The sequence below is a fragment of the Cervus elaphus genome, chromosome 5 (genome assembly GCF_910594005.1).
Source record: "Cervus elaphus chromosome 5, mCerEla1.1, whole genome shotgun sequence".
NCBI classification, from domain to species: domain Eukaryota; kingdom Metazoa; phylum Chordata; class Mammalia; order Artiodactyla; family Cervidae; genus Cervus; species Cervus elaphus.
In genome coordinates, this window is record NC_057819.1 from 1,112,402 (window position 1) to 1,130,309 (window position 17,908).

Consider the following 17,908-nt stretch of genomic DNA (forward strand, 5'->3'; position numbering starts at 1 on the left):
GCTCCGCCCTGGCTGGCCTGGTGTGGGAGTCAGTGCAGACTCCTGACTGATTTATAGCCTCCTTTTGAAAACACCAAGAAACAAGCAAACCTCCACTCCAACCCCCAACCTAAAACAAACAAACAAACCCCGTGGAAAGGGGAGGTCTATCTCTTCTGTAAAACCCTGGCTAACGTTGGCCGGCCAGGATGAACCTCCAACCGCCGGCCCGTGGAGGTTGGCCCCGGCCCGTCGGCCGGAGGACAGCGCACCTGTGGGAGGAAGTCCTCGCCAGGGAGGTGGTCCTCCCTGCATCCCCTCCAGAAGACGTCAGGTCTCCCTGCGGACAAGTGCTGGCGTGTCCACGCGCAGGTCGGCGCTTGCCTGTCGCCGCCGAGTCCACCGACGTGGCTTGGAGCTCCTCCTCCGCCTCCTGAGTGCTCGTCTGACCCTCCGCTAACGCCAGTGACGCCGCGCCAGCCCGGGGCCGCCGGCGACCCCAGCCGGGAACAGGACGGCCCCCCTCCATCGGACTCTCCACCTTCTTGGAGTCAGGCTCCACGTGAAGCTCGCTCAGTAATCTCCTTGACATGTTTTATATTGTTTTGACCGCCTTCTTTTGTAGAAATAAAAATTGACCTTAGAATTTATCGTCAGATGGACTTGTAAGGATCTGAATGTTCATGTCTTTTCCAAGCAAGCGGGACTGCCCCTGAGGTAGTAGAGTCCTGGTCACTGACACCCAGAGGAGGCCAGGGATCCGAGCACCGGGGGTCTTCCCTCCACTCCTGCCGTCTGGGCCTTCCTCCCCCGGCACTCCGCGGGCGAGATCCAGTGGAGACGATGACTTAACCTTGGCTTCCTATCTTAATTTTAGCTTTGTGACTTGAGGTCTTCGGGGCTCGCGGCCCATGAAGCAGCTTGGCTTTACCCAGCAGAGGTGGGGTGGTGGGGGGGGGCGGCCCGCGGCGTGACCACAGCTCCTGTAGCCCCAGGTACGCGTGAGACAGGCCTTGGGGCCCCGTGCACCCTGGCCGGCACGGCCACGCCTGTCTCTTCATTAGCAGAAAGGCAATGAGGGACTTGATTTCACTCATGCAGATTTGTTAATAAAATGCCAAATTCTGTCAGAAGCACTTCAGATCAGCCGCCGTTTGTTCTGCTCGCCGCTCTGAGCCCAGAATTATTGCTGTTCCTGGAAACCCGCCCACTGCTTCATGCTTCCACCAGCGCAGTTCTGCCGCCTGTCTCCCCTGCCCCCTGGTCTGCTCGCCACGGGAGGACGCCCACCGGGAGGATGCCCGCTCTGCTCCACCCGGCGGCCCCTCCCCTCGGGGGTTCACACTCTGCTTCGCTGCGCCCCTCCAAGAGCAGGCTGGCGGGCGGCCCCTCCTGCCAGGGCCGGCTCCACCGGCGGAGGTGCGCTGAGCCTTCCGGCAGGCGTGGAGCAGCCCACCAGCAGCCTTGCTCCTCCAGACCTGACAGTCGGTCCCCTGAGCAGGGGGAGAGCTGCCAGGCCCGCCTACAAGCGCACGCCCTGGCCCCCCAGCCCTCCCCACGGCGGGCATGAGCCTCCCGAGATGCCGCGATCTGCTCTGCTGCCCTGAATAAAAGTGCTCTGGGACACGGTCTGCTCGTGTGGGTTTGTCTGTTCCTTCCTGGGGGTGGGGCTGCACGGGCCTCCAGGAGAGGGGTGCAGACATCTTCTGGCCAGGCCCCGGGCAGCAGAAGGGACTGAGGGACCCCTGGGGCATCAGGGGAGGGGACACTGGCCTCTGGATGTGCGTCCCCGAGTAGGGTGCCTCCTGGCAGGAGGTTGGGGAGCTGGTGAGGGTGTGCGCAGGGAGGGGCCAGGCCAATTCCTTGAATTCCAGCCCAAACCCGCCCCCCAAGCCCCAGGACTGTGGCCCTCGGGCTGGCTCAGCAGCAGGCCCGCCGGGGCCCTGACGGAGTTCTCCCCTGGGGCCCCTGCCTGGGGGTCTGACACCCGCTGAGGCCCCAACAGCTCGGCTGCAAGTGGCAGTGGGAACTTCCTGGGGCGTCATTTCAGCAGGAGGTGAGGCGGCTGGCACCTTCCCTTGATCGTCAGCAGGGACCCCCACCTCGGGGCCACCCCTGGGCCCCATCACCCTGCTTTCAAAGAGGGGACCGGCCAGGGGCCCCCACCACCAGCCACAGCCCCTCCCCAAAGCCTGAGATCCCCTCTGCTCCCTACCCGCACTGGCCCCCAATCTCTGGTCTTCCTCACTCGCAAAACGCTCCACCTGCGTCCGCTCGGCCTGGCGTCCGGCCCCTCCTGCTCCCTGGCCTCCTCCGCCCAGGGCCCTGGCCTTGGCGGGGTCCTGTCTGCACGGGGAGGCCGGCGTCCTGCTCCCGCTGCACTCCCCGACAGCCCTGAGCTGCAATGCTCCCACCATCTGCACGGGCTCCTCCCCGCCCGCTTCCCACCCCGCCAGGAATGGAGCCGAGTGAAGCCCAGTCCTCCAACAGCGCAGTGCCGGCTGGGCCCCGCGTAGGAAACGCCGTCTTCCTGGTGCCTGGCCGGCGGGTGCTGGGAGCCACACCGCAGAGGCTTCGTCCTCACGCTCAGGTGTGTGTCCCACGCCTGTCCCCGTGTGTAGAGACCGCAGGCTCCTTGCAGGCTGCGTCGCAGCCGCCCCATGCCTGATGGACCGTGGGTAATGGTGAACCCCTCGTCTGGGCCGTCCCGGGCACAGCAGGTTGGACAGCAGAAATGCCCCCCTGTGGGATCAGGGACCAGCCCTCCGCCTCCTCGTCCCGGTCACCGGGGCCTCTGCTCCTCCCTCCCTGGCTCCCTGGTGACAGTAGTCTCTCCCGCAGACCCTCCGGCTCCCCCGTCACCCACACTCTCGTGGGCCAAGGGCTGCAGCCAGCTCCTCTCAGAGCAGCAGACACCCCCCCAGGGAGCACGGCTAGACCCCCTCCAGGGAGCACATGTAGACCCCTGTGGGCAGGGCAGGATGAGAGGGAGGAAAGGACCCACAGCTGGTGAAGTCAAGGTCCAAGGAAGGACAGGGAGGAGCCTGGAACCGGAAAGAGGGACTGAAGCCGCCAGTTGGGACGGGCCCTACCCTCACGAGGTCAGTAAGTGCATCGGGCTCTTCTGGCCCCAGTGGCCGCCTGACCCAGACTCAGGCCCAGTGCGTGTCGAGTCAGTGAGCAGGCAGCCTCACAGCTGTGACCCCCTTCTCGGGTCTGCAAAATGGGGACACCAGCGCTGTGACGTGAACTCCATGAGGCGAGAAGGACCACGCGGGGCTCCATCTGCTCTGGCACCGCCCTCGACCCAGGCCCCAGGAGACCCACCCACAGGGCGTCCACGCATCCCGAGGGACCCCACTTGCACACAAGACCATCTCTCCTGGGCAAACATAAAACACTCCTGCAGGCTTGCAGGACCTTCTCAGGTCCCCCCCGGGATGGCAAAGGATCGCTGACTTAGGCCTCCCCAAGATTGTAGCCTGGGAGAGATTCTTCCAACCCCTCACTACCTCCCCGCAAAGAAAAGGATGAAGAGAGCTGAGGCACGGGCAGAGCCAAGGCGGACCACGCTGCTGACGGCTCCTGGGAGAGTGACCCCAGGGGCCCGGAGTGGTGTGCTCGTGTGTGTGGGAAGGTTCCGGGGCCCGGTTCACAGGATACATGCCGCTTTATTAACACAGCCACCTCTGCTCCGAGCGCCCACACGAGGATGATGCCAGTGGTGTGATGGCCCAGGCCCAGAGGTCATGGCTGCCCCCCACAGCCAGAGCGCTTGCAGAAGCTTGCCCGCCACCCCACGCCATGAGGACCTGGGCCCAGAGGTGACAGCGTCCAGGCCCAGAAACGCGGGCTCTGGGGCCCGGGTTTCCTTCCTGTGCACCGAGGACGTGAACACTCAGCTGTCGGCCAGGGTCACGGTGGCGAGGGCTCCAGAAAGGTTTCCTGAGTGGCTTTGCTGGTGGACCCCTCTCCGGGCCTCTTGCAGTCTAGCTCTTCTAGGGTGCAGAGCTGCACGCCGTCCCGGGCAAGCTGAGCCCGCAGCACAGGTGCCGTGAGGACACGCAGCTCGTGCAGGCGATCCGAAGAGCAGGAGAAGGCGTCAGGGCCCTCCCCACAGCCCCCAACCGGAGGCACACTCGGGTAGCCGGGGTGCACCATCAGCTCGGCCGTCACCGCCTGGCCAGCGGGCGTGCCGTCCAGGGCCCGAGTCAGCGCCTCCGTCACACGGTGAGCGGACAGGTGCCGGCCGCACGTGCTGAGACCCACGAAGACGTCAGTCCACCTGTGGGTGCCAGGGCATCAGCAGCAGGACCAAAGGGCCTCAGTGGGCAGGGCTAGGCCCGGACCCGCGGCAACGGGTGGGGGCAACGCCGGAGGAGGCCTGACCCCCGTGGAGGCGAAGAAATGGGGAGGGGGTCACAGCTGGGCAAGGCACAGTCAGCCAGACGCACAGGGGTGGAGGGGGTTGCGCCAGGGGGCTGGGGGCCTTACCGAAGGCCATGGTGAACGAAGGGACCGATGGCGGCGCTGGCGTCTTGCTCCAGGGCGCCGGCAAAGTCCCGCGCTGGGGCCTCCAGCCAGGCGCAGCCGTCCACCCCGCGCTCCAGCGGCAGCCTAGTGAAGCGCACTCCACAGGCCTGCAGGGCCTCGGCGAACACCCAGCACACGCCTGCGGGCAGGCCGGGCAGAGTCAGGGCGAGGCACGTGCCGCACACCCCCACCCCGGCGTGGGAGCCCCGTCCCGCGCACCTGGGAGCACGTGCACGTGCTGGTGGCCGTCGACGTGAGTAGGGTCCCTGCCCAGTAATTCCCGGAAGCGGCTCAGCTGGGCCTCCAGCTCTTCCCGCACCTGGAGAAAGAAGGTGAGAGTCACCTAGCACACGTCCAGGAGCAGCTCCCCAGGGGGACCCCGTCTCCGCGCTCTGCTGCGATCGTCCCTGTGTCTGAACCAGGGAGGCATCCCGCGCCCCAGTCTAGCCCGTAATGGTCCAGGGCACCCTTGCGGCGCAGCCCTGAGCGTCTTCCTGCAGCCGCACCTGCGCACCTGGGACAAGATCACTTCTCCGGCCGCCACCGCCCGCCGGAATCCCATCTTGCCGAGGAAGAAGCCCTCGGAGCCGATCAGCGAAGAGGCGCCATGGCGGGCCGGGCCCACGGGGCGGCCCTCGGACAGGTTGGCGTGGAGGCCCGTGGGGATCCGGTGCCTGCGGGCGGAGCGCGAGCGGGGAGCATCGGCGGCGCGGACCGCGGTCCCCGAGCCCGCCCCGGACCGTGCAGGAGGGCCGCCACTCACCTGCGGGCCAGTTCAGCCGCGCTCCCGGCGGCCGAGCCGTTGACCAGCAGGGACACGCTGGTCACAGCCCCGGCCAGGAAGGCTTCCACGATGCCCTCGTCGCGCCGCGGGCAATAGCCAAAGTCGTCTGCCGTGACCACCAGCCGCACGCGGGGCCGGGCCATGGTGCCTCCACCCGCAGGATGCTCAGGGTCCGAGCGCTTGGGCGGACGGTCCAGCCCCGCCCCAGACGTCGCCCGAGGCCCCGCCCCGACGCACGCGCCCGCGCTCGGCCTTTGTTCTCGCCGCCTGCTGGCCCCCGGGGTCCCTGCAACCCGGGTGCCCCGCTCCACCCCGAGCACGGGACTTGCAGTGACTGCAAAAATGTTTCATATGAAAAACGGAAAAATCAAACCTGGGGGGGGAAAAAACCAACCCTCTTACCCTCCCCCAAGGTCACCACCGTTCACTTTCTGGGTAGTGTCCCCTGGCATCTTTTTTCTCTAATAAATACACCCAAGGTTTCTGCTCTTCTACCCCAAAGTTTTTTGGTTTGTTGTTTTGAGGAGACAATGATCACATCAGTGGCATTCCATCCTCGTAGTATCCTTTTCTTTTTTTTGATACTATGAACTTTTTCATGTCTTTATTAGCTAACTGTATGTCTTTTACAAATTGCTTATTTGTCTTTTGTTGATTTTTTGAAACGAGGCTTTCTCTTGATTTGTAAAAGCTCTGAACAAAGAGAAAGCCTGTGTACCAATGATTTTATTTGAGAAAACATCCGTCCCAGCTTCCATCGCTTGAGCCCTGGGCCAGGCCACAACTTTACATTTTCATGACCTCCTTTTTTCCTCTGTGATCCAGAAAAGCTTCCCTTACCAATGACTTAACGGTCACCATGGTCGACAGCCAGCGTTTTCGTGTGGCGAGACTGGGAAGTGCAGTACCTGAGTCCAGCCTGTGAGGTGGGTGACATCATTCCTGCGTTACAGATGAGGGCACTGCGCCTCTGAGAGGGCTAGTGTGTTGGCCTGTGTGACTCTGCGGGCATCAGTGGAGCTGGGACTGCCCTCCAGAGCGCCGGCCTGCCTCTGGTCAGCTCTGGTCCTCTGTGCCCTGCTTGCCCTCAGGTCTGGGGCAGAAAGAGCAGAGCTGAGCTGGAGAATAAGTTAACACCCACCTCCATGGGGGTGCAGCAAGCACTGGAGGCCTTAAAGAGTCCTTCACCAGGTTCTCGGCATAAGGACGATTGTATTCAGTTTTGTTCAGTCGCTCAGTTGTGTCGGATACTCTGTGACCCCATGAACTGCTGCAGCACGCCAGGCTTCCCTGTCCTTTATCATCTCTCTCAGAGTTTGCTCAAATTCACGTCCACTGAGTCAGTGATGCTTATCTAACCACCTCATCCTCTGCTGCCCCTTTCTTTTGCCCTCAACTATCAGGGTCTTTTTCAGTGAGTCAGCTTTTCCCATCAGGTGGCCAAAGAGTTTCAGCTTCAGCATCAGTCCTTTCAGCGAATATTCAAACTTGATTTCCTTTTAGGATGAACTGGTTTGATCTCCTTGAAGTCCAAGGGACTCTCAGGAGTCTTCTCCATCACCACAATTTGAAAGCATCAATTCTTCGGTGCTCAGCTTTCTTTATGGTCCATTTCTCACATCTGTACATGACTACTGGAAAAACCAAAGCTTTGACTAGACAGACCTTTGTCAACAAAGTGTTCAATAGTGATGACTAAATTGTGGGACTTCAATCATCCTTATCCACTGGGAAGCTGGTCCTGGAAAGTCTAGAGGCCCTGAGGGTACTCGATTGGAAGGATGAAATTCACATTTGTTGAACACCTACTGATATTAGAAAGATCATATATTTGGGGTGAGAACCACAGTTCCTATCTCCAGGGAGTATGATCTGATAATCCATTAACCACATGGTGTGGCAAAGTGTGGGATGGGGTTTGGGGTCATTTGGTTGGGGGGAGGAGCCTTCTGGGAAGGCTTCTCCTAGGAGGTGACACCTGGATGAATTGCATTAGGAAGAGCCTTGGGGCAGACAGCTAGAAGAGAGAGAGGAGGTCAAAATTTACAGGTTTTATCAGAGTGCCAGAGTGTTGTAGGAAGATTAACTTCATCTCCAAACCCGTGTGGCAAGACACTCAGCTCCACTTACGGAAACGGAGCAGGCGACTAGAGGCGTTGAGCCGCTCCGGCGGGAAACCCCGAAGCTAGGAGTTGACGCTAGTCTGTGATTTAAGAGACGGATTCCTTCCAGTCCGCCAGGGACAGAAGCTGGGATGGCCACACTGGGCGAGTGGAGGACAGTCCGCGAGCAGGAGCCCAGGACAACTCAGGGACCAGAAAGGAGCCGAGGAAGGTGATTGTGTCACCGTGGCGGGGGGAGGCGGAGGCTTCGTCTCTTAGGCCACCCCCCTCCAGGCGGGACCAAGTCCATAAGCAACCAGCGGGACTAGTCTCCCGCGCAGACTAGGAATGCGGGCGGGCAGAAGCCGGCGCGCGGGGGAAGGGGCCCCGGGGGCCCCGCCCCAACCATTGTGCCGCGGGAGCCGGCGAGCGAGCGGCGTGGCGCAGGCCAATCAGGACGCGGGATGCAAATGAGCAGGTCCCCGGGCGGCCCCGAGCTGCTCGGACGCCCTGCGGAGGGCTCGGACTGCAGCGGAGCGCGCGCCCAGGGGTCACCGACTTGGTGAGTGGGTCGCCGGGGGCCCGTGTCGGACGCCGGGGCCAGGAGGACGGAGGGCGGGCGCAACCGGGCCCAGAGATGACTCGACACGGACGGGGCTGAGACGCCCAGGGGCTCCGAGCAGAGGACCGGCCGGACCTGTGAAGGACGTGGGGTGCGGGAAGCCGGGGACCAGCGGTCCACGGACGGACGGGGACGCCGACCCACGGAGGGCGGGGGGCACTCTCACTCCATATCCCCGCCCGGCGCAGAGAGGAATCTGCGGTTTCACCGCAGAACCGAAGAGAGAGGAGGAGGGCAGCGACCCGGCCATCGGCACCATGGCCCGCTGCCGCCACCATTCGGGCTACCTGGCGGACGATGAGGCCGGCCACCCTACCTACGTGGCCCGGGTAAGTGGGAAACCCACCGTGTTCCCCAGCAGTCCACAGCCCCCCATTTCTCGGCCCCCACGGATGTCCTCTCTGGGCCGCGTAGTGACCTGTTGCCTTCAGCACTCCTTGGCCGCCCTGCTGGGCCCTCGTCACCTCGGTCAGTCTCTTTCCCTGTGCCGCACCCACCCCCCGACCCCCAGGAGCCTGGGAGGACCCCAGAGTGAGAGCAGTCTCCTGGGGGCCTCTGACTGGAGATACAGCAGCCGCTGGGGCGCATGGGGCTCGGGGCCGCAGGTGGTCTGAGGGGCCCAGCAGTGGGGCAGGGCCGAGGGGTTTTGTGGTTGCCCAGTCATGCCCTGGGTGGGGGCCCAAGCGGGCTTTCAGACTGCCCAGCCACATTTTGTGTGTGTGAAGAGTACATGTAAGGGAAGCTTCAGGGCTACCCTGAACGGATCCCCATTCTGCAAGAGCGGGACCTCAAGAGGGGACGTTGTGCCTGAAGCTGGCAGAGCCAGGGTACAGAGCCAGGGCTGCCTGGCTCCAAAACCCCATTCCTTTTACTGCCCAGTCCCCACCCAGCTCCTGGTGCCCTAGGAGGACCCCAGGAACCCCTTCCCCCCCATGTGGCATCCTTGCCCACCCTGACATGCCTGTCTGCTCAGGTGCAGCCACCTAAGAAGTCACTGTTCTCCGAAATGGGCCACGCCTCCAAGCCCGGCCACAGGCCACACCCGCCTCCCTCGCATGACCCCTCACGTAGTTCAGGCCGCCGCAGAAACCCTAAGGGCCCTCGACCCTTTACGAGCTTCCTGGATTTCCTTGTCGAGGGTCAGGTGCTGGAAAGCCTGCAGACGGTGGTGGAGGAGGCAACGGAGCGCATGGCCACCGTGAAGACCGAGGCGGGGGTGCCGCTGGTGGAAGTGCAGGACGCCGCGGAGGAGCCGAGGGGCGGGCGCCGGGCGCGGGCCCGGCCCAGCCTCAGCACCCTGCGCCGGCACCGCGCCCGGCCCGGTCTCTGCGTGGGGCGCCCCAACAATTACCCCTCCCGCTCCAGCTCCATGTCCGACTCCCGCAGCAGCTGCACGGCCGCCAACTGGCCGGGCTGCCACAGCGGGGACAGCCACCTGGGCGCCCGGGGCCAGGGCCGACTGCCGCCCGTGACAGACCAACTCCTGCTGGAGAAGAGCCTCAGACGGCTGGTGCAGCTGGAGAGCCGAGGGGTGAGGTCGGGGGCTGCGGACCCGGTGGGGGGGGCGGTGCGGGGCTGTCCCCAGCCTGGAGCCGAGCACCAGGCCTTGCCTGGCCGCCCCCGGACGTCTCTGAGGGGCCCCCTCCTCTCTGCAGAGAGGCCTGGGGCAGGCCTCCTCCCACGGGGACTCGCAGCTGTGGGACTCACTGGACAGCCAGAGCAGCAGCCACTGGACCGTGGAGCAGCCCCTGTCGTGGTTCTCAGGCCCGCTGGGCTCGAGCTGGGACACGCACGAGTCGTCAGAGCCGGGGCCCATGGAGCGCGAGCTGGGCCTCCTCAGGCGGCAGCTGAACAAGGAGATGAGATCCCTGCTGAGCCAGCCGGCGTCGTTTGAGCTGCCCGGCTACTCTGCGCTCCGCGAGCCCCATCGGACCCTGGACTTCCTGGCCGAGCACCACCTCTTCCCCGCCCTGCAGAACGTGGTCAACCGGGCCGTGGAGAAGCTCAGCGGCGCTCGCCGCCGTGACGGCGGCCCGCTCTTCCCGTCGGAATGGGAGACGGCCCGGGAGTCCGGCTCCAAGATGGCCACGCCCACGGACGGGGAGGCGCTCTACGAGTCGCCGCCCAGCACGGCCTCCAGCCCCCGGACCGAGCAAACGAAGAGCAAGTACCAGGGTCGCGGCAAGGCCCAGGAAGGGGGCACTCCCGTGCCTAGCCCTCAAGTGGCCACCAGGTTCCGGCTTGAAGTGACAGCCACGGAAGAGCCCCGGGTTTCAACATCCCTACCCAGGCACGAGGGGCTGGACCCGGACCCCAGGGTACGGAAACCTTCATTTCCCGTCTCGGAGCCCCTGAGCTCCGGCCAGCGGGCCCAGCCCTGGCAGAGCCCGCACCTCACCCCGCCCGCGCCCTGGGAGGTGGCGGAGGCGCCCTCCCGACTGACCCGCGGCGCCCCCGGGGCCCTGGTCCCACTGGCCTCGCCCCGCCCCTCGTCCTCAAACCCCTTCTCCGTGCTTTCACCCCACACCTCTGCGCTCAGGGGCTCCGCTCCATCTCGGGCCCTGCCGGAGCGGGAGGTGACCTTGTCCAGACTGGAGCCTGGGGTCTTAGGGCCAGGTCTGCAGTGCAAAGGGTCCTGTCGCCACCGCTCCTAGCCAACCCTGCTGTCACTGGCAGGGGGCCAGGACCCGGGTTTCTTGCCAGGCCCTTGTGGGTAGCACCTGAGCCGGGGTGGGGACGGGTGTGAGCTAACGTGTGGACCGGGAGTCCGGGCCTAGCCACTGCCGCATGTTGTCAAAGATGAATAAAGGCTATTTTTTATTCTGGGTATTTTATTTTTTAAACGTTTGCACGTGAGTCTCGGAGGCCCTCCCAGAATGGGGAGGGTCCTGTCCCTTGTGGACAGCGACCTGAGCCCAGAGTAGGCCCTGTGTCTGAGGTCTACCCACTGTGGTCCTGCCGTCCAGGGTGGGACTCTCCAAGCGAGTCCATCCGCTGAGAGGGCGTTCCTCAGGCGGGATATGGAGAGAGGGCGTGGTGGCCTCACCCGGGCGGCTCACCCTGCTTTCACCCCATCGGGGTTCAGGCACGCTTCCCTCCTCTGAACCCCGGCCTGGGTGAGGGTCGTGCAGGCCCCCTTTTGACTACACGGGGACTGAGGTCACTGGCCTGGCCCCGGGCCTGACCGACCGGGCTGGGCCGGCACATGGGACCCCTGCCCAGCTCTCCCATGGGCCAGCGGAGCCGACCTGACGAGGCCACACCCAGCGTGGAGCGGGCGCTGTGCCATGTGGGTGATGCGGAGAATGTTCTGGGTGGGAGGGAAGCAGAGGGACGGCAGGGATGGGTGACCTGTCTCCCTTGCCCTCCCCCAACTCCCGCGCAGAGCCCCGACTACAAGTTCAGCAAGAAGCTGCTGCCCTCCATCCTGTCCAAGTCCAGCACCGTGTCCCAGCTCTCCGACCCCTGGCATGAGGAACTTGTCGACTACCTGAAGGATCAGGCTGTGTCCCTGCTCATCCACAAGTACAGCTTTGAGAAGAACCTCACTGACCAGCTGGGCTTCATCTCCTTCCCAGTCACCGAGGCGCTCATGGACCTCTTCCTGGGCTTCAAGAAGGTGGAGGGCTCACGCATCCGCCTGTCCTCCACAGTCGACTGGCACTGCTTTCTGCGCAGGCTGGAGGAGGGCAAGTCCAGCCGGCGCTCATCCCGGCTGGCGTTCCGGGCCCCCTCCCGACTGACCTCCCAGCACAGCACCCCCCGGAAAGGCTCGGGGAACCCCGCCACGCCCTCCGAGGCCTCCGTCAGGGGCCGCAGGATCCAGGACAAGCCCACAGGGTCCTCCCGCCTTGACAGGAGACCCCAGGGCTCCCGGCCACACCGCCCGCAGGAGCGCTCCAGGCCCCTGAAGGCCAAGCGATTCCTGTCCCCCACCAACGCCGGTGTGGCCTCCCATCCATCCGAGCAGAGAGTGGATATGGAGGACCAGCAGAGCATTGAGGAGGAAGACAAAGAGGAGGAGGAGGAGGAGCAGGAGGAGGAGGAGGAGGAGGAAGACTTCTTTGGAGATGAGGGCCAGCCCCAGAGCTCCCAGGAGCCTCCAGGGGAGGCTACAATCAGCTCCCCCATGGCAGGCTCCAGGGCAGGCCCCAGTGACCCCCCGTGAGGCCCCATGCGGCCTCACCAGGCACTCCATGGCCCACTCTTCCTGCCCCCGCTGGCCACTGCTGTCCCACCTGCCCTGCCCGAGTAGAGGCCAGAATGGCTGGTACCCATGAGGAGCTCCGCTGAGCCTCTCGTGGGAGCCAACAGGAGAAATAAAGCTTGTGTTGACAGAGCAGTTTGCCTGTCAGAGATCTCAGCCATCCTTCCACACACGCGCCCCCCACCCCCACAGGAGACCCTCCGTTGGGCCAAGCCCGGCCTCCCTGCAGCTGCCAGTGCCCTGAACCCTGTGACCTCCTTGGCTCCTCTCCTGGCTCTTCTCCACTCCAGTCTGAATCTTCCTGGCTCTTCAAGCCTCTTGAGAAAGAACAAAAGTGAAAGTCGTTCAGTCCTGTCTGACTCTTTGCGACCCCATGAACTATACAGTCCATGGAATGCTCCAGGCCAGAATACTGGAGTGGGCAGCTGTTCCCTTCTCCAGGGGATCTTCCCAATCCAGGGATTAAACCTGGGTCTCCTACATTGCAGGCAGATTCTTTACCAGCTGAGCCACCAGGGAAGCCTCTTAGGACTCATTGTCTCCACCTCGCACGGCCCCTGGGGTTATTGCTTCCCCTTCCAGAGAGGGGCGGCTCTGCCAGGACACACCGACCCTCTGCTGGTCGGTCAGGCTGGACTGGCTGCCCCTTCCGTAGTGGCCCTGTGCAGGACAGGACGGTTCTCTCTCTCTCTCTCTCTAAGGGTCTGTGGACTCAAATGGTGCCATGGATGGAGGGTCTCATGTCCAAGGCCCTCCCAGAGCTTCCGGCCATCCTGTTTCCCCAGCTCACCACCCTCCTCCCCTCTGCCTTCCTAGGGCAGCCTGTTTGCTCCTGTTCGGGCATCATCACCTCCACCCTGCCCCTGCAGCTCCAGGGACTCAGGGAGAGGCATGTTGGCTTCCCTGACTCTATCCCTGGGGTCTCTGCTGCTCTTGGATCAGCAGACAGCTCTTTATTCCAAGCAGCAGTTATGGAGTCCATGTGCTTTTTTTTGGGGGGGGGGGCGCGTGGGATTTTAGCTCCCTGACCAGTGATTGAACCCACACCCCTGGCAGAAGCAGCAAGAGTCGTAACCATGGACTGCCAGGGATGACCTCCGCTGGTCTTGGGACACTTTCTTCACCTTGCAGGGAGATTACTTGCTGTGTCCTCACCGTTGTCTGGTCCCAACACAATGGGAAGCCATTGGCAGCTTTCAAACAGGCACCTCGCATAACCTGATTTATGCTTTTTTTTTAATTTATGCTTTTTAAGAAAAACCACTTTCCTGGGTGGAGAATTTCTTGGGAGGGGCCTGAAATCTCAGCGGTGTGGTAGAAATCTGGAGGTGACATGGGATACCTTGGTTTAGGGTGCTGATGGGGTCTCAAGAAACATGACTTCCAAGCTGTTCGGAGTCAGAGCCATCAAGACGTGTTGGGGTAGATGGGAGGGGTGCAGTGAAGAGAGGAATCAGGGATGAGTCCCTGGTTTGGGGCTTGAAGAGCTTGTGCATTTGTGAGCAGGGGTGCCATTCCTCAAAATCAGAAGCCTAGGGGCGAAGCAGTGGGAAGGAGGCTACAAGTTCTGGTCTGGTCATACTACATTTGAGATGTTCATTGGTGTGTCTGGATTGCACTCTAGCCCCTCTGCCTGGGTTGGAGGCCCCTCCCGGACAGGGTCTACTAAATCCAGGGCAGACAGCATTTTAGACACCGAGTGTTGAAAAGATCAAGGGACCTTGTCCTACATGGAATTCCAAATAAAGACAATGTTAAGCCTGAAAACTGGGACTTCCCTGGTAGTCCAGTGGTTAGGACTCCACGCTTCCAACACAGGGGGCGCGGGTTTGATCCCTGGTAGGGTAACTAACAGCCCACAAGCTGATCAGCACCGAGTCAGGGGGAATATGAAAGCCAAAAACTAATCCATTGCTGTAATTGAAATGACTCTACTCTGGATTTTCTGAATGCAAAATTCTGGATGATTTAATCAAACATGCATTTTTTTTTCCCCCTCCCTGCTTTGCTGGTGCCCCAAGTGCGCAAGCAGCCAGCCGATTCCTGGGCTGGGCTGAACTGAAGGGCCTGGAGTGAAGTCAAGGTAAGAATATTCCACGAATGAATAAATAAACAGCAGTGTAAGTTTCCCGCCTTACATGACTGAGCAAACAGCTCTCTGAGAAGGCAGTGAGTCCCCAGCCTGGAACCACAGTCACCCAGGTTTGGTTCGCAGTCACTTGGTCTCCCAGGGCTCCGGGTTCCCAAGGCAGCTCAGGGTCTTCTGGTGACTGCCGGCCTCTACACCACAGCTCCCTGCTGCCCTCTGCTGCCCAATGGCCTAGTGACCATGAGATTCTGCCCTGGAAGAGCCCAGGGAATTCAGAACCCCCAGGGTCCAGGGACACTGATGTGACCCCATGTCAGGGAACAGTGGTCGAGAGACTGGAGGATTAGGTCCAGGGGCTGAAGGAGCATGTGACTGCGTATCCGAGACGTGTCCACTCGTGACCACATAATCTAGTGGTGGTCTAGCAACCTCAAGACCCTGCAGCTGCGGACCCGGGGTCCGAGGGGGACACCATCACTGATGGCCAGGGGATCTGGGATCAAAGTGATTGGGTGAACCGGGGTGCTGAGCCCGGCGGGCGCTAGAGCGGCGCCTTAGCCGGCAGCCACCCGGCACCCCGCACTCCCGCCGCTCGGAGCCGCCCGGGCCTCCTCTGGATCCTCATTGGTCAGCCCTCGAATGCGTGGACCAATCAAAACCTTCCTCGTGTCGCCAGGGCCCTCCCAGCCGCCGCTCGCCGAAGCGGGGGCGGGTCTCTCCCCCGCGGACCCAATGGCAGCAGAGGCGGGGCTCCGTGCAGGCCGGCCATTGGCTGCCGCGGCGGGCCCCGTCAGAGTCCGGATTGGCCGGCGGCGGAGACGGAAGCGACCGCGGGCCGAGTCGCCGGAGCCCGGCCGGGGTGATGTGGAGCGCGGGCCGCGGTCGAGCTGCGGGCCCGGCGCTGCTGGGGGTGCTGCTAGCCCTCTCGCTGCCGGGGGGCCGTGCCGCCAAGACCGACGCGGGGCCCGTGACCTGCGGGTCGGTGCTGAAGCTGCTCAACACGCAGCACCGGGTGCGCCTGCACTCGCACGACATCAAATACGGATCCGGTGCGCGGGCCGGGGCCGGGGGGCTGGGGGTCCTCAGGGCCGGAGGCCGGCGGCTTCGAGGGCGCGGTGGGGACGCCGTCCGGAGCGGCGGACCTGGGAGTGCGACCGGAGGCGGGCGGGGGACGGGGAGCGGCTTGGGGAGCCGTTGGGCCGCAGGGTCGAGGTCGTCGGGAAAGCGGAGGTTGCCCGGGGCGCGGGTCGGCGTTGCCGCGTTGACGGCCACCCCGGGGATGGGGTGTCGTCCCCAGGCAGCGGCCAGCAGTCGGTGACCGGCGTGGAGGCGTCCGACGACGCCAACAGCTACTGGCGGATCCGCGGCGGCACGGAGGGCGGGTGTCCGCGCGGGTCCCCGGTGCGCTGCGGGCAAGCGGTGCGGCTGACGCACGTGCTTACCGGCAAGAACCTGCACACGCACCACTTCCGGTCGCCGCTGTCCAACAACCAGGTGAGACCCCCTGGCTTGTGAGCGCGGGGCCTGGGCATCTGCTCAGAGCCCCAGCTTTCCTCTGTGAAACGGGAGCGTCAAGTTAGAAGCGTTTGCCCGGCGCCCACTCTGGGAACAGAGAGATGACCCCCACCAGCGCCTACCCCCTGGAGCCCTCAGCTCCGCGGGGGACACAGCTGGAAGAGGCGTCCGGCTGGAGAGCTCCACTCCTGGGCGGGAGCTGGACCCAGGAGGGGATCCACACGGCTGTTGGGGTGGAGAATGGGAAACTCTGCGGCGAGGAGGCACTCAGCCCGGCCCTGGAAGGATGAGGAGGAGTCCAGGGAGGAGAAGGGCGTCTTCCCAGGCCTGGGCAAGAGCCTATGTGCGAGTTCATCGGAACTGGGAGGGTGGTGGGGCTGGCACAGAGGGTGGGTGGGGGCTTATCCGAAGAAAAGGATGAGATAATAGAAGCTTGACTGTCAGCCTGAGAGGCAGACATGATGCTGAGTGAGGGTCAGAGGAATTAGGACAGAAGGAACTGGAGGAGGAGGGAGGGGGTCGGTCTTGCCTCCGTGGGGGCCAGTGGTCACCAGCCAGGCAGGTGAGGTGGGGGGTGCATGTGTTTAAAGAACGTGTGTTGGGGGGCCTCGGGGCTGAGTGTGGGTTCCAGTTGGCAGCTGCGGAAGCTGAGTCTCAGGGAGAGGTATGGGGAAGTGAGTGCCACTGCCAGGCAGGTGCCCACAGGGGACTCAGGGCTCCCTTTGTCGCGACCGCTGTCTTCACCCCCTCTGCCCCCACAGGAGGTGAGCGCCTTTGGGGAGGACGGCGAGGGGGACGACCTGGACCTGTGGACCGTGCGCTGCTCAGGGCAGCACTGGGAGCGGGAGGCCGCCGTGCGCTTCCAGCACGTGGGCACCTCCGTGTTCCTGTCGGTCACTGGCGAGCAGTACGGGAGCCCAATCCGGGGGCAGCACGAGGTGCACGGCATGGCCAGCGCCAGCGCCCACAACAAGTGGAAGGCCATGGAAGGCATCTTCATCAAGCCCAGCCCGGAGGCCTCTGGGGGCCACGATGAGCTCTGAGCGCTGTGGACCGGGGGTGGAGGGCAGCGGGGAGTGTTGTCTGCAGACAACTCTCGGGGGAGACTTTGGGTTTGTAGGGGTTCTCAAGTGCCTTTATGATTAAAGAATGTTGGTCTGTGGTCGCACTTTGCTGTGAGCCTGGGGCTGACCCGAAGCTTCCAGCTGGTCCCGCTCAGCATCTCTTCCTCAGTGTGAGAGCTCTGTCTCCAGCACAGCTGGTAACTGAACCCGTCCAGACCTCTCTGACGCTCTTCTGTGCACTCTCCACACTGCCCAGGGCCACCACAGCCGCCTCTCCCCACTGGCCCCAGTGACCCCAGTTGAGCTCCATGAACCTTCCTGATAAGGGCTGGGGTCTTAGCAGATTGCAGGAGCCCTGCTCCCCACCAGCTGGGGTGGGCACAAGCTGTCCAGTCCCTTCATCCCTTAAAGGGCGTCCCTTCCTCCTGACACCCTTCCCCTGGCAGTTGCGACAGTCTGGACCCCTGCCTTTGACCCAGCACTGGGCCGGGACTCTGCCCATCTGGTGGAGATTCACATGGCAAGATCCCTGTCTCTGTGCAGATTGTCACCCCACACACTCAGCTGGCCCCAAACCGCGGAGGCCTTAACAGAACTTCAAAAGATATTGCAAGGGAAGATAACCACAGAGGACTGCCGTCTGCAGACATCTGAGAAGACTTCCTGGAAGAAGAGTCACACTTTGAGCTGCTAAAAGGTTGAAACTTGAAGGAACAGTATAAATCGGCTGGCCCTTGACGGAGGATGGTAATAGCAGTTTTGCTGGTGCGTGGGTGACCTCTAGAGGTGATGGCAGAGATTATAGGCTGAAGGACTTGAGCTGCCCGGTTTAGAGGGTGCCAAAGAGCCCAAGAAGCCAGGAGTGGCAACCAGTGGGAAGGGCCTTGGAGGAGGGTGAGCACCTGACTTCTGAGAAGTCAGTTGGCCTTAGGGGGTGAGAGAAAAGCTCTAGCCAGTTGTGAAATCTGAGGGGAGGGAGGGTCATGACTATGCCCTTTACTCCCCTGTCCCTT

General features: G+C 63.1%; 3 protein-coding genes across 4 annotated transcripts; 2 read left to right on the plus strand and 1 right to left on the minus strand.

The window, feature by feature from the left end:
• Positions 1-3,630: 3,630 nt before the first annotated feature.
• On the minus strand, positions 3,631-5,529 carry YDJC (YdjC chitooligosaccharide deacetylase homolog). The gene is made up of 5 exons (XM_043901117.1): positions 5,276-5,529; positions 5,027-5,186; positions 4,732-4,831; positions 4,474-4,651; positions 3,631-4,264 (listed from the first exon to the last, which is right to left on the minus strand). The coding sequence occupies exons 1-5, from the start codon at positions 5,437-5,439 to the stop codon at positions 3,895-3,897; spliced, it is 972 nt and encodes a 323-aa protein (XP_043757052.1). The 5' UTR covers positions 5,440-5,529; the 3' UTR covers positions 3,631-3,894.
• A 2,245-nt stretch (positions 5,530-7,774) lies between these two features.
• CCDC116 (coiled-coil domain containing 116) lies at positions 7,775-12,420 on the plus strand. 2 transcript variants are annotated; one of them, XM_043901114.1, is made up of 5 exons: positions 7,775-7,960; positions 8,209-8,349; positions 8,994-9,551; positions 9,676-10,338; positions 11,406-12,420. In XM_043901114.1, exons 2-5 carry the CDS (start codon positions 8,278-8,280, stop codon positions 12,186-12,188), a joined length of 2,076 nt encoding a protein of 691 aa, XP_043757049.1. In that variant the 5' UTR covers positions 7,775-7,960; positions 8,209-8,277; the 3' UTR covers positions 12,189-12,420. The 2 variants fall into 2 exon arrangements, with proteins under 2 accessions (XP_043757049.1, XP_043757050.1); XM_043901115.1 differs by having other exon boundaries at positions 9,165-9,551.
• A 2,694-nt stretch (positions 12,421-15,114) lies between these two features.
• Positions 15,115-16,999, plus strand: SDF2L1 (stromal cell derived factor 2 like 1). The gene is made up of 3 exons (XM_043901119.1): positions 15,115-15,365; positions 15,614-15,810; positions 16,593-16,999. The coding sequence occupies exons 1-3, from the start codon at positions 15,179-15,181 to the stop codon at positions 16,872-16,874; spliced, it is 666 nt and encodes a 221-aa protein (XP_043757054.1). The 5' UTR covers positions 15,115-15,178; the 3' UTR covers positions 16,875-16,999.
• The last annotated feature ends 909 nt before the right edge of the window (positions 17,000-17,908 follow it).